Below are 26,080 nucleotides of genomic sequence, written 5' to 3' on the forward strand. Positions count from 1 at the left end.
GTTGGATTTTAACCCATTAAAGGAAAGCCTTGTTAAGAAAAAAAGTCTATAGCCAACAGGAAGTTCATGTCTTCAGTATGTCTTTAATGTAAGATGGGAGTTACATCCGGCTCTGAGAACAGTATGTCAAATGTCCCGGAACAGTGTGTGTTGCTAGAAAACTTTTTTTTTTTTTTTTTCAAGAGGTTTGTTCCAAGTTTAATCTTGTTTTAGCCTGTTTTTCAGATTTGAAACAAATCTGAAAAAGCCCATGGATAAACAGTTTACCAGCCCTCGGTACTTTACCATTATGTTCTCAAAGTACTTGACAGTTGATCGAGTACACATATTTTATAGTGCTATTCCACTCGAATCAGATGTTCTCGAAGCAATTCAAACAATTAAAAATGTAAGTGCAATAACTTACGGTTGTAAATCACAATATATATATAGAACATAAACAAGCTTGAAAGTAAATAATTAATAAAAATGATTCAAAAGCCATACATTAAGCTTTAAGCCATCACAACTATTTTAAGTTCATTTACATACCAAAAACCCAAATGTATCGCATTTAATCCCCAGACCCACAATACAACAAAAGCAAGAACCCTCAGTCACACATAAAATTATATATTTCTAATAAGGATATTTTTACAAAAGAAAGGCTCCAAGGGTATTTTATGCAAGAAAGAAATCCAAAGAAAACCATACAATGCAACCACACACAAAACAAAGCATTATATTATTCTAGTACTTGGATATGCCTACTTCAGTAGTATAAGTTTTAGGAGATGGGACAGAGACTTAAGAATCTCTGTAACTCATAGGCATCTGCAAGGTACTATGACAACTACTTTGGGTACTGTACAATCTGTTTTCTACAGAACCGTTTTGATGACCGTTTTAAATGTTAGGCTAATTTTCCTTTGAATGAAGTACAAGAGTATCAAAAGCAAATGTGATGACTTGTGTTCTGTTATGTGCAGATTAGCTCGTTTAATGCTACAGAAGTGTATATGTGTGCTGATATTACACAAACTAATGATAGTGTTGACCTGAGCTCCATCAGCACCCCTGGTTCCACAATAGTTAAAGATAGGCTAACACGGAGCCCACGCTCCTCTGTTCTGTCACAGAATCCCTATCCGCAGATGTCTCGGTGTTAATTAAAAAGTCTGCCTGAGAGCACGGGTGTGCATTGACTCCGAGTCGCTGAGCTGATGCTTTGGCTGGGGTAGCAGACCAGGCCGTGTTCAGCATGGGGCTTTGAAAGAAGAGCCATGGCAGCTGAAGAGGAAGCATGTGCGAGGCATGTTTGTTTTGCATTTACCCCGAACACAGCTGTGTGGATTGTCCTTTCCCAGAACACCGGAACACTGTAGTCACTTCACCCTCTCAGCAACCTCTTAAAGGCCAAAGTGAGAGTGCCAGGACTCACAATTCTGCACTGGCAGAGCTCCTCATGGCTCTCAGTGAGGATTGGTGGTTGAACTGTTGCTCTGGTGGATGGATTCGGTGCAGGATGGATCAACTTACTAGTTTTAGTCCTAATGAAAAGCCCATTAACATGATCACTGGCTTTTTTAGCAGGTCCCCTGCTACTTTAAGTGATGAGATGCTCAGTCATGAGATACAATGAAGACTTCTGCCAGAAAATTAATGAAGCATGGCTCAAACTTCAGGAAGCCCCTATACTTTACATATGATATATCCAGGCCGTGGGGCACGAGACTGAGCAGCAGTAAGCAGGTGATTTCTAATTGACTTTTGGCAATGAGGTTCTTTTACATGGTTTAACGTTATATTGCACCCAGTGCATTATATATTTGAGTTTTTGTTTAAAAATATTAAGTAAAGCAAGCCTAGTTTTATTGTCATTCTAAAACAGAACTTGATTCCATGTTGTAATCCCCTCAAACCAGGTAAGTCACTGCTCTGGTATTATAATAAAAAAAGTTGTGTGTATATATAAGTATCTCCAGGGATCTAGATAAGCTGCACAGCAGAATGAAGGAAAGGAAATGTGGTTCTCATTTACAAATTAGAAATGGCTTCTCCAAAGGGCAGAACGTATCAGATTCGTCTCCAGATTTCAAACAGCTTTGTTTTACCTGATCTAAATCTGACTCTGGAAAAGTAGAAAGCTTGTAGTACTTTGCAATAGTGCTTGCTTTATATTTCTGTCACCTCTGTGCATGGGAATGTCAGTGATTACATGCCAAAGCCCAGTATTGCTTCCACCCAATCAGTGCCATGCTGGATGATGCACAGATTGGCAAGTTGATAGTTTCATTTGAGATGATGCAATGAGGACTTCTGCCCAAAAAATTAATGAAGCATGGCTCAAATTTCAGACAGCCCTAACACCGTACATATTATATAGCCGGGACTAAAGCAGAGAAGCTAAGGCACCAATATTCACTGAAAAAAATGCAAGTGTGTCGTGATATTCAAAACGCAAAGAAAGAAAACTTTCTCAACCTATTTTTGCATCCTTCATTCTCTGTAGATTGTATTTCTTAATTATGTTTGACAATCAATTTGACAGTCTGACGGATCCAAGATTTGTATCGGAGTATGTGGCTGGCTGTCAAATCTTGCCAAACAGCTTTAGAACAACTTCTTCCAGAAAAAAATTGAAATGTGCCTGCAAAGAAGAAAAAGATAGATTGCAGTGTGGATAGTGACTACCACCTGTAATTAGACAGTGATTAACTATATTACTTTGGGTTTGTGCTAGCAGATTGCACTTGTTTTTTTTGTTTTTTTTTCCTGAGACTACTGGTACTGGGGGGCACACAATTCATCAAGGCACGTGGAAGCCTCCTTCGAGTGCCTAGTTACCTGCGGGACAGTTATGTCTTACTTTTCTGGCCCTCTTAAGTCTACCATGCCTTTTGCGCAACTCCTAACAGATTTTGGCTCAAGTGTTTGAAGTGTAGTACTTCTCAAATTGTTGATAGACTTCTACAAGACCAACGGAATTAATATGAACAAACGAATCAATGCAGGTGTGAACAATGAGTTAATATAAAAAGCAAGTTCAGTTTACCCGATTACTGCTGCATATATGTTTGGATAAAGCCTACAATAGGAAAGTTTTTACTGTTAGAAACTCTATTGTCAGTCCTTTAGAACAGTCTAAGCAGAGATGGCATATTTTAAAAGGAGTCTGTGACAGAACAAGCATTTAACAGGTTTTGATTATGCTGAGATGAAAACGAAGGCAGATGCGTTTAAATAAATTTTTGTGTGTTTACAAATGGGACACTAGTCGCGGATAAGTGCAGGGTTTTTTTCTATTCATTTTTCCTTTTTAATTTAATTCTTGTATGCATTCTGATGTCAAGTTTCTGTCGTCTGTCTTGTATTTCTTTCTTGTTTCATAGCCAGAACATTCTCAGTTTTATGATCTCTGATTTTCTCTTGTCTCTCTAGACTTAAAATGGAAATAAATCTCCTGGTATCTCTATTACTTTTTCTTTTCTTTGTCAATCCATGCACTCCTTGTTCCCAGGTCATGCTTTTGTGGCTAACTGATCTTCACATTTGCTCCTCCTTCTTTTATATGTTGAGGGACTACGAGATAATGTCCTGATTTTGGGGGAGTCATGTAGCCCAAGAGATGGCTGCGCTGTGTTCTTTAGCTTTCATTCGCAGGGTCGCGATGCTGGAGGATTTCCGGTCTGGGTCCATGTTTAGATCGTACCCATTAATGCCAGTGCTCATGCCTGCACTCCCAAACAAGCTGCCCATGTGTGTCTGTCCCATGTGACCTCCAGGACTGGGCACACCCAAGAAGTCAGACACTCCGCTAGCAGCATGTGGATGAGGCGGCATGCAGGAAGTGACCGAGTCGCAGGGTACAACGCAACCGGGCACCGGAGACGCAGCGCTGCTGCTGCCTATCCAAGAAGGGTTCTGAATCTGCAACAAAGACGAATGCAGAAGGTTAAGGTATAGTGCATTTACATTCTGCAATCTCACCATTAATAACATTAAAGTAACTTATAGTCATGAGAGCATTTATCAAGTCCATTTATCAAGTCCTCTTGTTTTGAAATATTGCATTGGCGAAGGTGCAGAATCCTCAGTGGTAATCGACATGGAGATTTATCAAGAGCTGTGAGGCATTCATCTGGTCCCGTACTGAGTGGGAGCTGCTTGCCTAGTGTGGAGGAGGAATGCCTGTCTCTAGACGTTCCTTCAACACCCAGAGTAACCTTCTCTGCTGAGCAGAGGGAGCACAGAGTGAATTGATAGGGCTGTATTCTGCTCTGGGCCTGGAGAGGTGGGGGTCTGAGGGAGGGCTGTGGAGGGAGATGAAAGCCCTCTCAGGGAGATGCCCCAGATGTGAGCAAAGCTGCATTCCACAGCTGCAGGCGCGCTCCCCAAAGAGCCACCCCTGCCCTCCGACCCAGCCACATATTCATAATAAATCCAGGAGATTCTTTGGCTCTCCTGTGAAGGTGTGTCGTTCTCTGCCACAGCGCTGTTGTGACCTGACCTCGACATTGTGCTTCCTCAGGACCCCCAATTATCAGTGGTTACACAGATCTGATTTCCTATTGTTTTTCATTTGAAATTCCCAAATGTTTATCAGCAATATTCCACATGCAGGTTTTAAAAAGTAAACTTAATTCATTGAGGTAAAGATGAATATTAAGAAAATAAAGTAAACGTTCTAGCACTTGTATTCTTAATAAAGTAATCTGACTAATGGTTTTAGTGGTGGCTAAACATCTAAATCTACTGAATATACATCATAAAAGTGAAGTCTGATTCCTTAATGAACGACTCTGAATGATTAGATTCTTTTTACTGCATCCAAAAACAAAGCACAAGAAGAGTAGTATGATTCTTCAACTAATTCCTTTAAGTCATTAAAACACACTTTACAACTACGTGTGTGAATTAAAACAGTGGCGCTACTTAATGTACTTATGATAATGTGTAGTTAAAGATAAACATTTTGAGTTTTGCAGACTCTAAAGACTAAAGTGTAAAAGAAACTGAGAGACAGTTTTCACACCTGTCACGCTTTTTGTGAGTTTTTTTTTCCATTAAATTATAATTAAAAATTATTTGCAATCAAATTGAATTTGTTTTCATCCAAATATTTTTTCCTTAAAATTACTAAAAGAACCATGAATGAAACCCTTCTTTTAAAAAGACTAAAGATGACCAAATGATGAACTAAATGTTGTGTACTTATTCTTTGCACTCTGTATGAATTATATGAAATTATATATATTGTTTTGTCATCCTAAGTCTGATAGCCCCTCCCCCTCCAGAACGTATTTAAAGCTGTGATAGTTGAATGCATAAAGTATCCATCATTCCACACTTTTACTACACTTTTTCTTTTTGGAATTTTCAGTGAGAACACACTATGGCACCATTTATACTAAAAAGCGGCATAGAATAGTGCATAAGTATGTAAATTGGGACGCACCTCAAAAGAACTGTTAATTGAACCTTTTAGAATTATTTTTTTATTTTAAATTTCAATTCTTAATTATCATAAATCTTAATTATAATAATAATTAATGTTCATTACTGATATTTCCTGAACTCTCAGCAATTACTGAAGACAGTACTATACCTGAGCGTAGTTCTCAGGCCGAGTGAGAAGGGGCAATTCGTAGGCCGTGGAAAAATGTGTCCGGACCTGCTGCATCTGTCCGAAACGCTCTCTCTTCCGCCACTTGGCTCTTCGGTTTTGGAACCAGACCTGCAAGTAAGACATCAATCCTTAATCATGAGGATATCGCATTAGTAAGTGATTAAATGACCTCATGTTAACTGGCCACTAGTGATGTTACATCATATACAGGAAATATTGTCTTAGTGGAGATTTATAAACAGAGAGATTAACATCCATCATCAAACTTCCCACCATTACACCGCATGTACACCAATCACATTGTGTAAGTCATTTAGTATCATGTCTAGATGCAATTATTTTTTTGGTGCCTAGAGAGTCTGTCACTTGCGATATAAGTCTATAGAGCTTCTGTAGGAAACCCCTCGGCTGTTATTTTTCAGCATCTTTTCCTGGAAACAGTTGTTTGATGTTGTGAGAGCTGACAGATTGTGATGGCCTCCTCCGAGTTTCTTTTCTATCAGAGCCATCAGCAGCAGCAGGAGGTAGGGAGGAGAAAGCAGGAATCCACCGGGGCCAGAGGCCTCAGAGAACTGTGTCAGTCCCCCTGCTCCTCCACCACCATATGCTTGCTTTGATGGATTAGGAGATTAATTCAGCTTTTAGAAAGGAAAAGGTGAATTCAAAATAAGATTTCTATCATCACCGTCGTGTCATTTTGGACCTGCATGACTTTTTTTGTGCATGACACAAATGAATATATTTTGATCATGCAATGAAATTCTTATGATTTTTTGGACCCCACTGATATCAAAAAAGTGTCTGAAACATTATTCAAAATATCTTCTTTTGTGTTCCATAGAAGAATGAAAGTCACACAGGTTTGAATGACGTGAGTGTGTAAATACCGACAATTATGTAGTGAACTATTATTGGGTGAACTATTTCTTTAAAAATAGTCAGGATTTTATCTGTCTATGTGCACTCTCTTTTTTTTTTTCCTCTTTGCTTTTCTATAGAAATATGCATTGTTTCCCTGAATAGATGGTTGTTATTTGGAGACCAGGGAATTAGAGAACAAATTACACAAAGTGATTTCTCATGGGTCGCAGTCTGAAGAGCTGCCAAAATTCCATTCTTTTAATCCTGGCTCTTCTCTGTTTAGAACTATCTGTTTATTGATTTGTGTAGTGGAAAGTTTTTTTGGTTTTTTTTCCCAAACAGAGACTTTCTTTTGTCTTGCAATCTCGATTCGTCACGGAGCTTGAACTTGGATCTGGGTATGGCTCTTTGGTCAATCAGTTTGTGGTTTTTGCATCCATTGCCAGCAACAAGTCAGCCTATCTCTCAGCGTAACCTGATAGCACCTCAGCTCTGCTTGCACTTAATGTGGTGTTGGACAACAGCGTCCCTTAGCTCCACATCATATGTTTGTAGAGCTTAACTGCCTTGAGAGAAAAGAACATTTGTTTTCTGAATCGCACAGATTTTTTCAGCAGGCATCATCGCTCTTATGGGTCTCCGTTTGCATCCTCCTATCCTCGTCTGTGTTTTGAAATGGTGCTAGTTGTTGATGCTGTATGGGCATCTAAAACGTCTTTTAATATGCATTGTGTGCGCCAGCATTTTTATTCCTGTCTTTATATTTATCTTTTTCTCAGACTGTCTTCCCCTTCATAAATCTAAGCATGGAAGTTGGGAGATTGAAAAGAAAGATGAAGAAAGTTGAAAATGGAGTTTGTTTTCATTCTATGTTTAATTTCCTGACTCTTAAGCTACTGGCTTTCCATATGTGACTGTCCGACCCAGTAGAGGCACGTAGATGAGTAATGGAAAGATCCACTTATATTCCTTTCATAATGATGAGCCAGTGCTGAGGTGTGTAGTATATGCTTATACCAAAAGCTTAACTTTGAACCAGACTGACATGGAGAGTGAGAGAGATCATAGATGGAGAGTTATTTGGGTCTTTAGTTCAGTCACAACCTTGGTCTTCCATTTTGGTTTCTTTATTTTCTGTCATTCTTTCCTTTAGTGGTTGCTGCTGAATAAATTCAAGCCTGCCAATATTAACAAGTCAACTAATTTTGACCAGCACCTGTTCGAAACAGCAGAAAAAGTTTTTTTTTAATCTTTTGTATGTTGTCCATGCGTGCTAGTAGCACTGTAATTGGTAAGGATGTTGACAGCTAAAGCAGCTTAGAGGCTTATTATGGAGCTTTATTTATGTTCCAGCACCAGCAGAGAGAACAGAAACACTGAACTAAACCAGGAGAAAAGGGGAAAGAGCAGCTTTGAAGTCCAGAGTAGCTTTGAGGATTGATGGTCTGCCTCTGCTGTCACTCAAGCTCACCTCTTCCACTTAAAAATCATTTTTTTTTTTTTTTTATTGAACCTCCAGAACTTTATTTATGGAAAAATGCAATTTATAATATTTTCTCTCTATGTCTGAGTCATTTTTATGTGGTCATCGTGACAAATTACATTTTTAGTTGAAAAGGTTGACTGTTTTAAGCCCTTAACCTTTGACTAGATGTATCTAGATTTACTATTATTAAATATATTAATATTTGCAGATCTTTCTCTTAGGAAGGCAAAAAAAAAAAAAAATGTCATCCAATTTGTGTAGACATTAGTATTTTTACAATGCTGTTGCTTCTTTATTCCCCTTTATTTTCGACAGGAAATGATGGGGAGAAGAAGGGGGGTGGGTTCAGCAAAGGAAAGGAAAGGCTACACTTTAAAGTTCCAAAAAGATTTGACTGTGATCATCATCCCTGGAACTGAGCCATCATGGTTCTTTGGTTGTTTCCCATCATTCTTTAGTTATAGTCAAAGTTGTTTGCATGTATGTAGGTCATAAGCAGCCCTCACCACATGAAGGAGCTTCAGGCCAGGTTCTCTCACCTACCCTTAAGAGCAGGGAGGGACACATTCTTTCCTGAGTGGGACATTAATGAAAGAAAAACAGTGTAAATCCAGGGCTTCCAAGTAAAGCGCACATTTGAGGTCGGGTAAAGGGATCTCCCGGTCTGTCTGTCGGTGCAGGAATGCAGCAGTAGTGTTGGAGGGATTATATGCAAATGTAGGGGTAAAGTTGGGGGTTGGGATGGGTCACATAAAGGTTCTGGTTTACCAGACAGAGGTTCAGGTAGCATCTCGAGATAAAAGCAGACCCTGGACATGGCTAATATGAAAGCCCTTTTTTCCTTTATGATCTTTTGTGATGGCCAACTTCAGCCACTTTTGCTCTGTATTCTCTATTTATATTCAATAGTGTAGGGGGGAGTGAATGTCCAGTGCTCTCTCCACCCTCAATACCACGACTGAGGCGCCCTTGAGCAAGGCACCGAACCCCCAACTGCTCCCCAGGCGCCGCAGCATAAAATGACTGCCCACTGCTCCGGGTGTGTGTTCACGGTGTGTGTGTGTTCACTGCTGTGTGTGTGCACGTTGGATGGGTTAAATGCAGAGCACGAATTCCGAGTATGGGCCACCATACTTGGCAGTATGTCACTTCACTTAATATCTTTTCCTCCTGGTGTCACTGTTCTTTTACCAACTTTAAAAAATAAAATGTTGGTCTTAACCTAAATCTGATCCCTCATTTTGGACTACAACTGGACTAAAATTAGTAGAGGAAGACTGGTGGTCTAGCCTCCTGGTTAAAGGTTATTTAAAACACAGAATTGGATTTGGTAATGGATATGTGGAAGGTTCACACCTGTACTCGAGCTTCTGTCAGGTCAGTCCTCAGTGCGAGTTGTTCCCGGGCGTAGACGTCAGGATAGTGTGTTTTCTGAAAGACTTTCTCCAGCTCCTCTAACTGATAGCTTGTGAAGGTGGTACGGTTGCGTCTTTTCTTGCCCTTGTTGCTCTCTCCCTCGGCCTTGTCTAACGGAGAAGCCAGCTCTGAGTTTGGCTGCTGAGGGCTTTTCACTCCTGACTCCTTTACGCTGAGGTAGCTGCCATCCATCCCTGCTGGATCACTGTTGTGGGGTAACTCAGAATCTGTCAGACCTGTGTTGTCTTTACCTGTAGACAGAAAAAGAGACCGAGAAGGGTTATTAATTATGAAAGGGGTGTGAGGGAAGCAATTCTACAGCACCAGAACCGATCACCAAAACATTTGATTTACATTTGATTTATTATGGGTACTAGGTGACCCCAGTGGAATGTAGAATGACAGCTGGCTCAGTGGTGTCTTAATATATATTGCATTTTTGTTTCATTTAATGAAATGATTACCATCTCAAATTCAATGTAGAAATGAACCTACATTGATATTGTTCATTATATCTGCAATCGATGTTAAGAAATTAAACAAACCTATTGTATTTTATCTAAGAATTGCCTATATAATATTGGGCAAGACGATGTAGCATTGTCCTTCATAGTTCTTCAATCACAATATCTGAATTATTCCATAATTGGGTCTGGAATGAGAGAGTCTTTAAGACCCATGGCTTGATGTCAGACTCACTGCGGTAATCGCTGCCAGTCTCAGCTCATAAATCAGCTGCTCATGTGAAACTGACACTGTGGCTGTAATTGCAGACTGATAGAAAATTACAGGTTTCCCGCCTGGACACAATCCGAAGACTGCAGCCCTGTTTGACGAGCGCAGCCTCAAATATACACACACTCTGTGGCAAGGGTGCAAAATGGAGCTTGGCTCATAATGAGGCCACACTAGCCCAGCGACAAGACTCTAGAGTGGTAATTTTCTGCGTCAAGCCACTGGAAACACGCAGCAGCTCAGCTGTGAAACCCCAGTCAGCGTGCCAGTTATAAATTAAGTCAGATCAATGAATGTGAGGATTCCAGGACATTAGGTCATTTCTCCAGTTCTCTCTCTCTCTCTGAGCTCGTTACCTGTCTATGCTGTGTGCTACAAAGAACAGCATGCTCACTCAAATCATAATGCTCACAAAATTGATGGCTGTATTGGCAGACTTTCGTCTCTCTCACCCTGTTTCACTCACTTGGCTGCAAAGGAGGAATAGGGTGTAAAGCTGGATTAGAGTTCCTTTGGGAACATTCCCGCTGATGTGATCCAATGGCGACCCTGAGCTTTATGTCTTACTTTAGCTCAACGCTCAGTGACGGAAAGTTATTTTAGGTGATGCAGTGTTGAGATGTGTTCATTTTCTAATGTGAGAGTTGATTAAAACCTTCTCAGGTTTAAACTGAGGGGCTGATGGGTAAATGCTACTGGCACACATGCCTTTCTCAGCACCGTAGGCCTCCTCACAGAACCATGTTGGGTAATGTATTGGACTGGATTAAGGTATCGTGGTGCCCCTGGACAAACTGCTGTGAGAAAAATTGGGAACAGCTTGTCCCTGGGGTAGCACCCTTAAAAGTACTCCTTTGTATTTTATCTACCCCTTAAGGGTACCTGTTAATACCACTAATATCACCATTAAGCGGATGGTTCACCCAGACATAAAGATTTTGTCACCACTTAATTATCTTCATCGTTCCAGACTTTTATGACTTTCTTTCTCCAGTTGACCACAAAAGAATATATTTTAAAAAGTTGGAAGTTGTTTTGGACCCCATTGACTTCCGTTGTATGGGTGTGAACATTCTTCAAAATATCTTCATTTATGTTCTACAAAAAGGCAATCATACAAGTTTCGAACAATTGTACATTTTTGGGTGAACTGCTCATTTAGGGGTAGATAATTCTCAAGAATGTAGCTTTGAAGGTACCGCCAAGCTAAAAGTGTAATTTTTGAAATCCTACTAAATATTTTTACGGCCCTTTACATGCTGCCCCTACCACATGCTGAAATATCCATGTGTTTTTTTCTGGCCCTGGTAATGTGTGCAACTAGAACATGTTGGCGCAACCATCCTTTCACTCCCTCCTCCATCAAGTTCTACTCTTTCAGTTGCCAATAACTATGTGAACTGTGATCAAGACAACTAATGTTTATGGCTTTGTGAATCTTGTGTAGTGTCAATGATTTGCAAATTGACTCTCCCTAGGGAAAAACATTATCTTGATATATAACGCACTGCATAAAATGGAAACAGCCTTTTTATGACATTAACTGTTGGTTGAATCTCTCTCTCTCTCTTAAAGGGGTATATGCCTAGTTCACCCAAACCTGTGTGATTTGCTTACTTCCATGAAACACAAAAGATATTTTGAAGAACATTAGAAAACAAAACATTTTGGTGATTGTTGACTTTCATTGTATGGAGAAAAAACACTCAAAATATCTTTTATGTGGCCCATATGTCAAATGTCATGAAGTTTTGAATCGACATAAGTAAGTTTAAATGAATTTTCATTTTTGGGTGAACTATCCTGGCTTTAAATCTCGTTCCTGTTCTTGACCGCATAACAGGTTGTATATGCTTCCTTTTGCTTGTCTCCTTATTTTGCCTTCTCCATGCACCGTGGGCTCAACCATGACAGTCATGGAGCCAGGCCTGGGGGTATAATGGCTCCCACATTGCCTCCTGCCCAGTACTGACACATCTTGTTAAGAAAGTGGGAGCAGCATATTTACTCAAACATAAATATTTTCAGCTTGTCCCTTCAGATGCCTCACGCCTCTTGCCCCCACACGGAAAAGCTGACAGCCTGTTTGAAATCAGGGCCCTAGCGATCAAAGGCTCTTGTTTATACCCTGTGTCACTGATGGCTTTTGGCAGACCTAGAGTATTGTGACAGTCTTGAAGTCCACCGAGGGTTCAACCCAGGCTCTCCGCTGCTCAAGGTGAACAGAGACTTGGCTGCCCCTGTAGCTCCACCATATGGGTGAGTAACATGACCTGCCTTCTAGGCAAGAAATCTCATGGCAAAATGTTTCTGTCAGAGTAGAAAAGTTTTGAACCGGAGCTCTGAGGGGGGTGGCGGTTGAAGATTGCAACAAAAGTGCAGAGCTGAACATGGTCCTGTTGTTTAACCTTGTTTGTGGTGCTGTAACACACCAACGTTTCATGAGATCATATATGGCTTTAGGAACAATGTTTACCACAGTTGACAACAGAAAAAATTACTACATTTTCCTGTGAATGCAAATGAGAACATTATTTTAGCAGCACTCAAGAAATAAAATGTTTTGAATATTGCCCAAACTGACTTTTTGGCACTGCCTGCAATAGCATAAATTCAGAACAAGGAATCTATTCACCGTTTTTTTTTTTTTTTTTTTTTTTTTTTTTTTTTTTTTTACATACATACATAGTTTTACACTATTTTTTAACTTGGTGTAGCACCTATTGCTCATATTGCTAGTCTTTTGTGAAATGGTGAACTTTGATGCTGTGTTTGTTTGATGCTGTTGTATAAAAATAGTACATTGCTATTGACCACTGCTGATTTTTCTGATTATTGAACAATGTTGTTCAATGATACAATGTTGTTTTTTGAATGTCTGATATACCCTGCCATTTCAAAAGTTTGTTCGTTTTTTTTTTTTTTTGTGGGGGGGGTATGAATGATGAAATATTATTAAATATATATTCTACTATAATTATTATTATTATTATTATTTGTAGGTGGGGGAAGTGAATGCCCAGCGCTCTCTTCCACCCTCAATACCGCAACTAAAGTGAGACCCTTGGACAAGGCACCTAATCCCCCACTGCTGCCCAGGCGCCGCAACAAAAGTGGCTGCTCACTGCTCCAGGTGTGTTTTCACGGTGTGTGTGTGTTCATTACTGTGTGGGTGCACTTGGATGGGTTAAATGCAGAGCACAAATCCCAAGTATGGGACACCATCCTTGGCCACATGTCACTTTCACTTTTCACTTTTCACTTTTTCAAATATTATAAAATAACCCTTTTATATTTAATATATTTTAAAATTTAATTTATTCCTGTGATGGCAAAGTTGAATTTTGAGCAGCCATTACTCCATTCTTCTGTGTCACGTGCATGGTCCTTCAGAAATCATTCTAATATGCTGATTTGGTATTGTGTCAAGAAGCATTTCCTCTTATTATTATTATTATTATTATTATTATTATCAGTATTCAAAACAGTTGTGCTGCTTAATATTTGTGTGGAATCAGTGATGCATTTTTCATAATTCTTTGAATAGGAAGTTCAAAAGAAAATAATTAGTTTGAAATTGAAATTGTAAAATTATAAATGTCTTTACTGTCATTATAAATATATTTTAAACAATTGTGTCACTGAGGAGAAAAGTGTTAATTAAAAAAATCTTACTGACCCCAAACTTTTAAACGTTAGTGTAGGTTGCATTCGATATTATGTATGTTATGTAATAAAAAAATAAACCTTTGCTTTTCTTTACTTAATTGGCAGTCAGTCTTACTACTTTGAACAATGCTTGAAACTTGGTATTATGAGCACTTTCTGAGTCTATTTGCCTCTTTAAGATGAATCACTTGATGTATTCGCTTTGGATAAAAATGTATAAATGTAAACATGTTTTTGCAAGCTTTGGCAGTGTGTGATTGTATTTATTTCTCTTCAGGTGCAACGAGGTAAGATGGACATGGCATCTAATCTGATTGGATTTCTAATGTTAATACCGCACTAAAAGTATTATAACAGCAGTGCCGTATCAACGTGGAGGGCTTTGTCACCTCAGAAGTTGCCAGTTGTTCAGCTCTAGGTTAGGAGACGGTGAGGTTCAGGAAAAAGACTAATTGGCTTTTTAACCCGAGTAGATTCACACCTGTATGCGCAGCAAGAATGGGGCTTGTAAACCCATTTTACAGCATCTCCTTTTACCTCTGACTCCAGAGTAAAATATCTTCAAATAGGTCACCATTTGATATATCCTATAAATCATGAGAAAAGGGCACCACTATATATTATCATACAATATGCATGAATGGCTCACACAGTGGTTCCAGACCCACTCGCACTAAAAAGGTGCCTCGCCTTCGATGGGAGACGCCAGTGGTTCCTGGCTTTGTAGGATGTCGGTGCTCGACCTTATGAGTTAGCAAAGGTCAGATCTTTACAAGGGGCACACATTTAATACCAGCTGAAAACGGGGGAACACATCAAAGTGTAATTTAACTAGCTGTAAAGCGGCAGGGCATCCTCTATGCTTTTTTACAGAATCTGATTGTTAGGGTCAGCAGCAGGCAAATAAAAGACTTAAATTAAAACACTATAAATTAGGCTGCCTGGGGTCTCTGTGAAGGGTTAATGGTTAAATACACCAAAGCTCCCGAAAATGTTTAAAAAATTAAAACATAAGACATTGTCGGGCTGGGTTTCATCTCTATTATGACTGAAAACAAATGGTAAAGGAAATCGAGGATGACTGTTTGCTCATCTAAGCTTTTGTTTTTGTCTGTAATTAAGTTTGTTTTCGGTGCTTAAAATATGGATTGCATTGTAATGGGCTGCTTGGTGCTCTGAAACCAGGCCGACAGTCTGAACTTCTCTTCTGCTATCTAATTATTTCAGGCTCTTTACAGACGGACACGGCATGGAGAGATTGATAGGTTGTGATATGAAGACTGGCTCCGGCTGGTGGCATATGGAAACGGTGAACCATTTTTTTTATTGGTGATTGTGAGCGTGACACCACAAGATATTAGTAGAGATGGAGCCTCATTAGTAAACGTCTGCACACGCAACCATTTGCAAAACCAGAGCAAATCACATAGTCAAAGGCAGATGTGACAACAGCAGCTCGATTCTAAACATAAAGCGACCAAACCACAGGGACCGTCTCCTCCTTTGACTTGCTTTACGTTTTAGAGTCACCTCTCGTTCTTGTGTTATATTCGGACTTCAGAGTGAACTGTATGACTCTATTCAAAATGACGCACAAGACTGCAGTTGTTTCTGAGAGAGAGTTGCATCTCAGCTGGTGCTTACTGAAAAAAAGCCCGGTAGTGAGAATCTGATAGGTATCCGCAGAGAAGTCCAAACACACCGCTAGTCCTAAAGGACGATTTATCCCAGCAGGCTGCAGCAAAGAGCACATGCTGAGCAAGAAAACACAGCATTTCCTTTAAGGTGCTTCTCGCGATATATCACAGCTCGCTTAGCTCTCTTGGAGTGGCGAGACAAAAAGTATTTGAACTCAAGACTGCTAAAACCTGAGGATGACTTTATCAACTGCAGTTTGATTCAATACACACTGTCAAAAAGAAAACACAGGGTGTCTTTGCTGGTTTTACTAACTCCAACAATTATGATTATGGGGAGATCAGATTTTGTGGCTTTCTGAAAAATATAGGGAGTTGAAGTATTCTGTGTAAGTGCAGTAGTTTGGTGATTTTGGCTGTGGCTTTTCTTTTGGAACGTTGTTAGGTACAAATATATCACAGTTTTCAGTGAGCAATTTGTTTTTGTGCAAGGGTTTCAGAAAACATGTTGCAACAGCTTGCCTTGTACTGCTCTCTCTTTTTATTTTTTATTGTGCTATTTTGTACCATTTTGTTTGTTTAGCAGTTGACATTGCATTTCCCAAATCATCAGTAATGTCTGGAATCTCCTGGATGGCATTAGAAACCACACTGGAGCAGTGTTGTAGTTAACAAGCACTATGGAATGCTGTAAAAAACTAACTAATCACTGTCGTTTAAGATAATGTCAAGAAAAAAAAAAACACAGAAAAGAGCCAAAAGGTAATGTAGCATAAAGACATATTACAGTTTTAGTATCTTCAGAATCATTTTACCCCCACCCTGTAATTTACTCACTCGTACATGATTTTAAACTCATCACTTACTGACTGAATTTTGTGGAAAACAAAATATGTTCATGCAATTAAAGTCAGTGGGGTCTAGTGTTAATTGTAGCACAATGTGTACAACATGAGTGTGTGTAAGTGACAGATTTTTTTTATTTTTGTGAACTATCCCTATAAAAAATAGTAATAATAAAGAATATGTTATAAATAAATTCCAAATCAATAGTTGAGAAATAAAGTAACAAATTTCCAAATAAGGGCTTGTTTCAAAAATTTGCTTTTACCTCAAATGCTCAGCCGTTCACTGGTTGAGGTCCCATTAGAAAGAATCTTCTGGGATTTGATTATGCTGTTTAAATAGAGGCATTGTCTTTGAAGCATGCTGCTAGCGTGCCGCGTTCAGGTAAGCAGACTGAAGCTAATGTAAACTGTAAAGCCAAGTTTTGAGCTAACTGGTAAAATGATCCCAAGTCCTTGTCACATCTCCTTAGATCAGCAGGCTATGGGAATTGCCTTTTTTCTCAGGTTGTGCAATACCTCTGTGACTCTATTCTCCTTTTGTGCTTGCTTTTTGCTGAAACAGGCTGCAGCTCAAAAACTAGGCTGATGGCCTCATCTCCTATGAAATGTGAATTTTGTGCTATGACTTTGATACCTTGTGGTGATATTTGGAAGTTTACATGGTGATATTTTGTACATTATTTATTTTGTACTGTTGCAGTACTATAGACACTGTAAGATATTACTTAAGTAAATTCATATAATGTATGGTAATAATTCACACGTCATTAATTAAATATAAAGTAAAGCAGTAACTGAAAATCTCTTAAGAAATTATAGTACAACATATCACTAATATATATTTAGCATATGTCAAAATAATCATTTTTCTTTTTTATGATTTTCTTTTATTTATTTGTATGACAAATGGGACTGAAAAAGTGAATGCTCAAAATAATTGTCAATTTTTAGAACATTTTTAATATATATTTTTTTTTATGCCTACTTTCGGTATTTAATTGTGTTTCACAAAAGGGAAAAAAGGTCATGCTGTTTTGTATATGCTCATTATAGAAATGCAGCTGAGCTACTTCCTTTGATATAGTTATTCATCATATCAGCCAAACGCTGAGAGTGCTTAAAAAAGGTTTGCAAGCAATGAGAATATATAGAAACAGTCATGCACAAACTAGAAATATAAAAAGCTATAATTCTTGAAATTTACTAAAATTACTAACTATTATTTTATGCAAACATTTCTCAAACGCTGATTGGATTAAAGGCTTGAAATTCTGCCATTCCCTCACCTAATATGAATAATATTTTGTATCTTGCTGTTGCTCTCAACAGAGCCAGTAGATAAACTATGAGCAAGCTTGAGCCTCACTGATTCACACTAACACCAAAATCCAAAATAATACTGAAAAAGAAGCGATAACCAAGCCAAACACAACTTGTGATGTTGCCTGTTGTACAAGACTGTCAATCAAGCCATCATCATTCCTTAACCAATTAACTGCCAACTCATTGTACTGTAAATATTTTAGTCCATAATATCGACTATCAATGGCCTATAATACTGAACTGCTTAATTACTTTGTTCATCATGATATGATCTACGGTGGACTTTCACTGAAGAGGTGATAAAGAACTCCCTTTTAAGAGTGTCGTTTTCTTTTGTTATTAGTGCTGACCACAAAGGAGGAATTAGTCAAAAGCTTGTTTTGAAAACCACATACCCTCTTCGACAAATTAATCGTGCCCAGGGGAAATGTGACTTTGATGCAAGTCTAGTCTGTCACAGCGGCTCCTTTTAAAACCAGAATAAGCTACGCTCGATGCTGGTAAGTATCATGGTTTAAACAGAGGAATTTATTTATTCACTAACTTCTTGTATTTCCTCTTTAGGCATCACACCTCATAAAATGGGCCTTAGCAACTTTAATTTTGGTCTTACAAATTTCTCTGGCAGGACATTTTGTATGTTGCTGTAATGATGTCCCTTCAGAGCTTTACAAGTTCTTGCAAATACAAATGCAGATCTGAATATTGTATTATGATTTACTATTTGACAATCCTAATGGTCTTTCAAATTAGACAATTTTTTGTAATTTCATTGTCCTAATCTGTATCGGCCAGCCTCATTATTATTCTTTTGTTTATTATTCTTTGTGGTTCAAAGTTGCTTTTTCCTAATTATATGATCAACATATTGTCTTAAATGGGTTTTGTTTGTGGCAGCGTTCAGCAGTTGCACATGCCCATTGCAAACATATTAATATCATAAATATTGCACACAAACTCAATCATCTGTTTTGAAATGGACGGAACATGTTTTCAATTTAAGTCAGTTACTCAGTGTTCAGTAACCTCTAGACCAATTACAGTATGCATTCATTATACCTTATTAAAAAATGAGCTGAGTGTCTTTTGAAACCAAAGGCATGGATTCTTCAACCATATAATAATAGTCATGAATAGAGCAGGATATCTTTAAAAACATCAGCACTTGTTGTAGCTGATTGCAATAAGTATTACCTGCTCTGCATGGACATCCATTTTTTTTATTCTAGTTTTCCTTTTTTCATGCATGATGAGCAGCTGAAGGTAAGACTGACACTTTCTTCATATTACAGCCAGTAATATTATACCTTGTGAGCAGATCAATTATTATTTTATGTGCTGATAAAATTGCTTTTCTTCCGATCACAAAGTAACACTTCATAATTGTCATGAACAAACATTACATAATTGGTAATGTACATTAATAGGCTATATATTTTAAAAAGTCATAGCATTTAGGTTCATGTAAGTTTTAAACATCTGTTCACAGGCCTTTATGAATCTAAATCAACAGCTGGTCTGAAAGGCATTACAACATGTTATATTAATAATGATATGCAAGTTATTGTAATTGGGTTTTCTATTAAAACAAGTTAACTTAAATTTAAAAGAGCTAATTTTGCCATTGGCTTGTAAGGATTCTGTTAATCAACTCGCATGGTCTTTTTTCTGTCAGAGAGGTTTTGATTAGTTTGGGAAATGGGACTTTTATTTGACAACATCTGCACAACAGACATTATTAAATCTAATGTATGTCGATATCTCGTTGCGTCATCCGTTTATTATGCAGCGCGTTGCCGAAAGCTGCAGCTGTAAACGAATGATAGCTTTTGTGCTTGGTCGTTATGAAAATGTGAATGCGATCGCATTTAATTAGGCCTATATCTCCAGAAGTGTTCCTATTAATGCCGTTGTTATTGTGTTGCTGCTGTTTTTTGATTGAATTGTTTTTATACTATTCTTTGTTTTCACTAATATGCCTACCAATAATCTCGTCATGTTCTTTTACAATGCTCTGTTCCTCAAGTCTTTTTGACAACTAAGGTTATAAGGTGACCCCAGGCTATTGCACTTTCCACCCATATCATATAGCCTATGGAGTTGTCGCATGTCTATAACAGATATAGCGTGGTTAGGATATCTTTGCTCTTTCTAACTGCAGTCAGTGTTATGTGTTTTTCTGGTATCTTGAATTATTAGAAAAGACTGTAGCCTATGTCAGAAAATGCTTTTTTCTTCTTGAAAGGTGAATCGTTTTTTTTTTTTTTTTTCATTTTATTTTTATTATTCAAAGCTTTGTTTATGATGTTATATGTATTTGTAATTGCATGTCGGTATGAGCTATTTTCCAAAACATTTTTTTTCTGCTACTACATCTTCGCCGAAAGTTTTTTTTGTTTATTTATTTATTATTATTTGGCAATATATTCTACTTTCGAATGAGCCAAACAATAATGCAGTCTTAGAAATGCCTTTGGTGATTATTATTTTAAGCACCAGACAGCTAAGCTTTAATATATGGTCGCACAGCACACCTGACGTTTTTCATCAAGTCGATAAAATTCGTTTAATCTCAAACACATTAGTGTCAACATAAAATATGTGCATTGTTAAAAATGCATTAACTAAAACAAACATTTGCAGAAGAATTTTTATGGACACATTGAAACATTTTCCCAACCTCATTATGGGCTACCGCTACCAACTCTTTGGCTTCCGTGTCCCTCCTATTTTCCTCTTATTTTAGACTTTATTTTGTTTTATTTAGGCCTATTTATTTATTTATTTATTTATTTATTTTACGATAAGGTCATTCTTATCGTATTATTATTATAATTTTATTATTATTAATTTTAATAATAATAATAATAAATAGCATGAGATGGTGATGGATGTCAAAGGACGGGAATGAAAAGTTTTCGTATATCCTATCTAATGCTGAGCTTATTTAGTTTCCTAGCTTCCTTTACAAGCCCTCAGGGCCGTTTCCATCCACGAAGACTAGGCTTCATCCTCAAATTGCAAGAACATGTTCAAATAAATAAATGTGTGGGTTAGGCTACTTTTTTTCTTTTTTGTCTGTCTGTCTTATATATACACAATTATAGAAGATGAAATGATTCTACACTGGTTATTGGCTACGGGATGTACCACTTTCAGTACCTTATTGGTTAAAGAACTCTTTTGATTTGGTATGCTAGTGCAGTTTTCAGTGCAAAACCTCCGATTTTCACAATATAATTTATCAATTTGTATGGAATTTTGAAATCTTTTATTGAACCACTTTAATTTTCTTTGAGCAGGAGTAGCCTACGCGCTTGCATATCTGTTAGAATTGTGCAAAATGTTCTCCTAGTCTTGGCTTTGCTATTGATGGGTTTTCATATTGGTAGCCTATATAGATCCGAGCCTGCTATCTTACAAGTGAGAGAAATGTTCAAAACACTCAATGTGCCGTCGACAACTTGTAAGAGTGTATAAAATTAGTTGCGTTTGCCTTCAGAAACGTGTTAATTCAATTGTCTGATTCAGATGCAGTATTAAGGATTGTAATTCAGATTATCGCATTAAATATAATTTAATTCGGTCTTCAAAGGTAAAATGTAATAGCCGGGGAGGTTATGCCTCTTCCTAATTGTGTTACTGTGATAGCTGAGCCAGTTATATTGGTAGTAAGTTGTGAAGTCCACTGCATTTGCTTTGTAAATATTAGCCTACAGGTGGACTTTACTCTGATGTGGTTATTAATATGAATAACTGCATCTCAAGTAAAATAACCTGGTCTAATTGTAGCTTTTTACTGAAGGGCTTTGCAGATTATCCTGTTTTAACCGAGTCATAAAAATATTAATGTCACTGCAGTTGAATGCTACGCTTCTAGAACCTGCTTGTACTCTTGCTCTGCATTTATTTGCCGTAAAAACGAGAAGGGAGAACACATCTTGAGTTGCTTCTCTCTGCGTACTAAGACTGTTTTACAAATGCCTTGTTATAAACTCACCATAACACGCGATGAGCCCTCCGTTGTGTCCGCTTTCCTGCTGGAGTTTGCTGCTGTCTGGGGGAGTTTTGCAGGAGGACCTCTGCATGAAGAGGTGGTATTTGTTAAAGGTGCCTTCCCCAGCAGTGGCATCCAATGACTGGCATTCCTGCTGGAACGGGCTTCCAGATTTTTCCCCGAACGCCTGACCTTTGTTGGTCAGGAAAGCGGGGCTGTATTTGGTGTCACTCGCCTGGAATGTCCTGAAAGGGTTCGCCTGGTGATCCCTACCTTGCGGTGCAGATGGGCTATAATATGAATCCATGGATGTCATTTCGCAGTATGAAACGCACGTCTCGGCGTTCATTCCTAAAAAAAAGTTTGGGGAAGAAAAAGATGTCCAATCGTTTTTTTTTTCTTTCCTTTCTTTCTTTCCTTTTTGGAGAGCAAAGCGAACAGATACTCTCACACTCCTTCCCTCTTCCTCATACAAACGAATACACACACACACACTCACTCACACGCACGCATTGACTTGTGCAGCAGCTGGCTTTGGTTATAAAATGATTCAGATGTTTTCCAGAAACAGATAGCTAACCAAAAGCTAAAAAGCCCCCTTAAGGTTAGAGGAGTAACGAAAAATGCGTCTTCTGAAGATGCAGCCCAGATCTCCTCGGTATAGACCACTACGCACGTCAAGACCTCTCCTCGGTTATTATGTAGATGAAATGAATGGGTGAGGTCAGACCTTTGCTAAGAAGAAAAAATGTTTTGTTGGAAATATGTGGGGGGACTTAACACATGACGTTAATGTCATTAGGATATGAAATATATAACTCACTGAATGTGAAGGGCAACACGGAGGGAGCAATTTAATGCTTGATTCGTAATGCTTTTTAACTCGAGACTTAATCTCGCCAACAAAGAAAAAAGCTAAAGCTCTGTACGAGTTTGTACGTTTGTTGTGTTTTTACTGGTAGACACTGATGTTTTTTTCTTTTCTGTTCCAAAACCTTTCTCACTTTAACTGACGTTGTCTTTTTAGACAGGTGACCCTTCTGTTCCGACGTCGCGTTTGAAATCATATAGGCTATTGCCATCGATTTAATGATGTCGTTTAGTGCATTTAAATCATTTTAACGCAGAGTAAGACTATTAATCTTGATTAAATACGCACAAGATAATTTGCATTCTATACACTGCTTTAAAACCTATTAGAGAGAGATTCAGGCCCGAGTAGCACTTGTCACTAATTTGTCATTTATTGTCAGGCAGTCCCTTGTTTTCTTAGCTGCATCATGTTTCATGTTTTTTTATCGGAACTTTTTTTTTTTCTTTTTTTTTTTTTGGTGTTTAACAACCAGCATGAAATGTTGTAATATCCAAGAAAAAAGAAAAAAAAACTAATGTTTTAGCTTTCACATTCTTCTCATTCTATTTCTTTAATAATGCTTGCTAATGGTGATGAACAAGTTTTGGCAACATATTTTCAGTCATGTAAAACAAATACTTTTTGTCATTTGTAAATTAAACATTTAGTAAGTTTGTGCTTGCATTATTTTTTTTACTAACTTGATTAGTTCGTATGTCACTTCATTAAAAAAAAAATCCTGTCTTTAAGTGCATCGGGGGTTTTCTGTTTAGAAGTTTGTCAGTCGGGGTAGGCTACATTTAAAAAAAAAACGAAACTAATTAGAGGTTACTGTAAACTAATGTGACCTTTGCAGGTTCTTAATTTGATCCTAATTTAGAGGTTTTTAAGACAAATGAATCCGAATCCACCAGAGAGACGAGGGGGTTCGAGGCCTGTTGCTCAGGATGTTTTTGGTGAGTGAGATGTCTATTAATTCGTGTGCAGCAACCAAAAATATCTATATTTTTATTATTATTATTATTATTATTTATTAGCCTACATATGCTTTGTGTTCTTTGCACAGATTTCTTTTCGCAATAACAAGCTATACTATTCGAGCCAGGCTTTTACGTTGGTTAGGCAACGAGTCGTGTAAACAGCGTGTGACATCTAATTTACTGTAAAATATTGCAGTTGCTTTATTGTCTGTTCATCTTCATGCATAATAACTAAATAACTCAAAAGACGGCTGTCTTATGGTAAAGCACGCCTGCATTAGGAATATGAAAAGCAGAGGGGAAGCCTGGGAAAGATAACAAACCTAAACTACACATCCTAAACATATCCAGCAATGTCAGTATATGCAGGGCCCTGTCTGATGCCGAACTGATACAGCAAAGTGAAACAGCTGCGAGTAATTCGTTACATTAAAATACATTATATATACTTTTCACAAGCGGCAACCTGAGTTCATTATTATTAAAATAGCTTAGACTATAACCTATTTATTTTCCGCATGATATTTATTTATTATTATTATTATTATTAGGTGATGTCTTGATTAAAATCGTTTATTTTGGCGCCTTAATTTAAAGTAATCTAACAGTGTTTGTATTTGGTGGCATTAGAAGCACATTTAGCTGAAGGGAAATAAAGAGCGTCATAAAACTGTGTCAGCTAAAGCTGCGTTCCTTATAAAATTCAATAGAGCATTAATTTCTGGTGCTGCATTGAAATTCTCAATTGTTCAGTGAAAGTATCGTTCTGTCCACCGCAACCAGATCTTTGACTTAATTGGATTGCTGCAACGGTTTGGTTGCTTGTAGTTGTAACAATATTGAGATGAGTATTTCTACTGCTAATATTTAGCATATAGTTAAGCTTTAACGGGTATAATTATTTATAAAGGCCTAAACGAGAAATTCATTTTCTGCTTTATTTAAATTTTCTGATTATGGTATTGATCGTGTTCTGTTTCTTAAATATTTCCATGTTCCCATAGCTTATTATATTTTCCCCTTTGCAATTAGGCTACGGGATAAAACCCCATGTTGTTGACTGTTGCAGTGTACAATCGAGTGTGGAATTATGCACGAAAATATTTATGCATTTTCATTTCGTAATGAGCAGACTTTGGGGTAAAATCATGTGCATATATCTGTCGCAAAGGTTCACTTTCAGAGAAAAGTGCATTGATTAGATTCGTTTCCAACCCAGGGCTAAATAATTGAATTAGCTCAGGTTTAAAGTTTTGGGTCTCGATTTTCAGACTTCCCCTCGTAAATGATAAACATAGACCCGTCAGAACCGGCTCCATTTTCACGTCGAACACTCTTGGATATTTTTGAACATGTTTGGGCTATTATCTCTCGAGTTATTTATGGCCGTTAAATGTCTCAGCACAACGCACGTGTCTAGGATTATTTCATTAGAGCAGGCTATTTTTGGAACAGCTTGAAGTATAATTTGTTGCTGGTTTTGCATTTTAAACTTTTCATTTTTCATGTAACTTAATCTGTTATTTAAGTTTTATTTAATTCCTATTAATATTTACTTAATTTGTATTATCAGATATTAACATTTTAAATATTTAAATCGTTTCACCGGTTTTTAAGAAATATAGCCTAATCAACAACAACAACAAAAAAAAGATTGAGACTATTTTTTATTATTATTTAGAACTAATTAAAAAAATTGAAAACATGCATTTAATAGAAAAGATGTGTTCATTTTCGTATGAATTGCATTTTGAATGTTTTTATAACCTGTAACTACTTAGAAATCTACGAGTTAAATGTCCCGCGTTCATAATTAACTATTTTGAGAGAGAAAAAGCCCTCTCTCTTTTTGTTGTCCGCGCATCATGTTTTACACGCTGAATAAATTAAAACGAATTCAGCCCGCTTTATACTTTATCTAGTCTCCCATAGCCTGCAGAAAAAGCCCAGCTGCTGGCACAAACAAAACTGGCATCAGTGCCTTCCAGATGGAGAATAAAACAGTCCCTTGAAATCACCGAAGCATCTCACTGAACCTGCTTCCGCAGATGGCTCTTTGGTAAAAATGAACTATAAATAGAAATTCTAGAGGAGGATGTGCAGGACACCTGAGGCTTGCAGGATGTGACTGTTCCTGTGGACAGGTATTACCAGACATGATGGCACATGAGTACTTTCGAATCAGGCTATGTTCCAGTGACCTGACATTTATTGTGGCAGAGATCAGCCTGATCAGCAGAGATCCTGCATAGGGCACATGCCACAGTAGAACAAATGTGAACCAGCACAGTCTGTTTCCAGCCCTCTCTCCATCTGATTGGATATGAAGGGCAGTTAGTCCACTGAAAAGGTGCCTGTATGTTTATATATCACTGTCTCCATATGTCAAGGCAGATCAATTTGAGCACAATGCCCCCACCTTGTAAGTCGTTCCACCCTTTCGATTGAATGTTAGTTATTTAAGAATTAGCAAAAGAGCATTTATGGATAGCTGGGAGCAGATTGGTTTCCTTTGACAGTATGAAAATGACATAAAACTGCTGTTTTTGTATGTATTTGGCATCTAAAATGGTTAATTGTCTTATATTGAATTATGGAATCACATTTACTCTGCTTTCAAACTCCCAGATTTCCCCTGGTTTCTTAAAAAACTATATTAACTCTAAA

The 26,080-nt window shown here is 37.8% G+C and overlaps 2 protein-coding genes across 2 annotated transcripts in view; one reads left to right on the forward strand and one right to left on the reverse strand.

Moving 5' to 3' along the window:
* Positions 1 to 74: 74 nt before the first annotated feature.
* LOC306887936 (homeobox protein aristaless-like 4) lies at positions 75 to 22,283 on the reverse strand. Its single transcript, XM_079445987.1, has 4 exons — positions 21,584 to 22,283; positions 9,312 to 9,622; positions 5,588 to 5,716; positions 75 to 3,909 (listed from the first exon to the last, which is right to left on the reverse strand). The coding sequence occupies exons 1-4, from the start codon at positions 21,927 to 21,929 to the stop codon at positions 3,592 to 3,594; spliced, it is 1,104 nt and encodes a 367-aa protein (XP_079302113.1). The 5' UTR covers positions 21,930 to 22,283; the 3' UTR covers positions 75 to 3,591.
* LOC306887891 (caprin-1-like) overlaps positions 13,114 to 26,080 on the forward strand; it is a 60,480-nt gene continuing 47,513 nt past the window's right edge. The window contains exon 1 of the mRNA XM_079445907.1: positions 13,114 to 13,239. The gene's annotated coding sequence lies outside the window, so the exon portion shown is untranslated. The remainder of the gene's footprint in view (positions 13,240 to 26,080) is intronic.

This window comes from Barbus barbus (assembly GCF_936440315.1).
Source record: "Barbus barbus genome assembly, chromosome: 2".
Taxonomy (NCBI): Eukaryota; Metazoa; Chordata; class Actinopteri; order Cypriniformes; family Cyprinidae; genus Barbus; species Barbus barbus.